Source organism: Limulus polyphemus, unplaced genomic scaffold (assembly GCF_000517525.1).
Source record: "Limulus polyphemus unplaced genomic scaffold, Limulus_polyphemus-2.1.2 Scaffold7612, whole genome shotgun sequence".
Classification (NCBI taxonomy): Eukaryota; Metazoa; Arthropoda; class Merostomata; order Xiphosura; family Limulidae; genus Limulus; species Limulus polyphemus.
In genome coordinates, this window is record NW_013673222.1 from 28,270 (window position 1) to 30,494 (window position 2,225).

The 2,225-nt window shown below is 33.5% G+C and overlaps 1 protein-coding gene across 2 annotated transcripts in view; it reads left to right on the forward strand.

Moving 5' to 3' along the window:
- Positions 1–1,992, forward strand: part of LOC106474727 (gamma-glutamyltranspeptidase 1-like) — a 23,333-nt gene extending 21,341 nt beyond the window's left edge. The window contains exons 9-10 of one of the 2 annotated variants that reach the window (XM_022403024.1): positions 146–259; positions 1,746–1,992. In XM_022403024.1, the coding sequence (XP_022258732.1) occupies positions 146–259; positions 1,746–1,898 (267 nt within the window). In that variant the 3' untranslated portion in view covers positions 1,899–1,992. The remainder of the gene's footprint in view (positions 1–145; positions 260–1,745) is intronic. The other variant, XM_022403025.1, reaches the window with a different exon arrangement.
- Positions 1,993–2,225: the final 233 nt, after the last annotated feature.

A 2,225-nucleotide genomic window follows, 5' to 3' on the forward strand; every position in this document is an offset into this window, starting at 1 on the left:
CAAACATTAGAAACCAAATCAATTCGTCATTTTAAGGTCTTTAACCACGAAGGTTTCGACAACATTAAAACATAAAACAATAAGATGTTTTACAGGAACCAATGAAATGTATATCTAAAAAAAAAAAAAACTTTAAACACTTCAGGTGATCATAAATACTTTATGGGCTGGGAAAAACATCAAAGAAGCAATTGACTATCCACGTGTCCATCATCAACTTCTGCCAAATGTCCTGATGTCCGAACCGAATTTCTCTGAGGTAAGCATTGTATTTCATTCATCGCCTTCTCGTAAGCACAACTAACTGTAACCTGACACTAGAACGTGAAGAATAGGATTGTGCGTGGCCTAGTGGTTAGCGTGCCGGACTGTTATTCCGAGGGTTCATGGTTTGCTCCTTGTTACCGCAAGAATGTGCTCCACACTTTGATTCCGTAGTGTACAACAAGAGTGCCAAATCCCATGATTCGGTCTGGCGAGAGGAGCTCAAAAGCTGATGGCGGGCCTTCTATATAGTTTACTACTTCAAAATTAGGAACGGTTAGCTCAGATAGTCCTCTCGTAGCCTTGCTCGGAATTCGACAAATATAAAAAGAGACTATTCAGTAATTAGAATTACTAGGTTACTTTAGCATTGATTGTTAGGTCCTATCTTTTAGCTTATAAATAAATAAAGTATGCCAGCAGCGTCCCTGCTAAAACTTTGTATGTAATTTAGTACTTAGGCTGTGTGAACTTACTTGTTAGACTGAAATTAAATACACAATGGAGTCAGGAATAAAGGGGGTGGGTCTTGTATCAACTGTTCTGATGGTTCTCGTCGTCGTCTGCAATGTGTACAATCCTAATTTCACACACATTTCAATAATACTCAGTTTTTAGCTGTCCTGAAAATGTGCGCACAACTTAATATTTAAATGCACATGCGCACACACTTAATTTCAACGGATGTAAAAAAAAGGCGGATGTAAATATACTTTAGTAGACATTTTGTACAACAACATATATTAAAAGCTTATTAAAGTTTTTAAAAAGGGTTTAATGTTAGGTTGTAGAATAACATTATAAATTTATTTACTGATAGCATTAAGTCCGGTAAAGTTTAGCTCTAACTAAACTAAAGCAAAAACATACACAAGTTACATACACAAGTCAAATATAGACCGTCTTTAATAAAGGCTTATCTAATGTTAGGCCTAAGACAAATGTTTTGCGGGCTCTGCTAGTAAATGATTAAAAAGAGCTTTACGAAAACAAAATCTCACAAACAACGTTAAGAATGATTTGTTTTTTATTAACACTTGTTTTGTTTTACAGATTTGGGCTGTAGGATTAAATATTGATTTTAATTGAAGTTGAACACCATTTTTGTATCATTTAAAACAAAAACTACTGACAATGTGAACTTATTATTGTATTTTGATTACGATTCAAATAACCATCTTTTCTTGTAATTGTAAGAATATGTTGCAAAGAAAAAAGCTCCCCATTGGCACAACGTTAGAATCCGGGTTTCGATACCCGTGGTGGGCAGAGCACAGATAGCCCATTGTGTAGCTTTGTGCTTAATTACAAACAAACAAGCAAAGAAAAACGAACAATTTAAATTATGCTGCTTGATCGTGCCTTTGAAGGTATATCGTTTTGACAGTTGATAACATGAAATTATGAAGAAGTGAGTTTTCGAAATTGTTTAACTTTTTACCTTTTAAAGTATATCTTCTGTTTACTTGTTTTTTCATCAGGAAATATTGTACGGTTTAAAGAAGTTTGGCCACAAGTTACAAGGGTTTCCGGCTGGTTACAAATCAAACATCATGGCAATCACTCGTGGTGCTGACGGCAACCTTTACAGCAATTCAGACTATAGAAAAAAGGGGGATACAGATGGTTTTTAGGAAGTTTTCGATCATCTTTTCTATATCAGTTAAAAATATTATTTGTTTTTTGGAAACTTAAATAATAATAGTGTGAAATGCAGTGGTTATTTAAGAATAGCATGAAGACTTTTAATCAGAAATTTGGCTTTTCTTTTTATCTTACGTATTTTGCTTTTGTAAGCCTGTACGAATATAAAAAAGTTTTTATAGAAGAAGAATACACTAAAAATATATTATTGTATCCAAGTTTTCAATAAATTTATCGTTGTATACTCTAAAACAAAATGAGTTTTTAAGTACATCATTGTCTATACTCTCAGTTCCTGAACTTTCTTGAAATAAGTG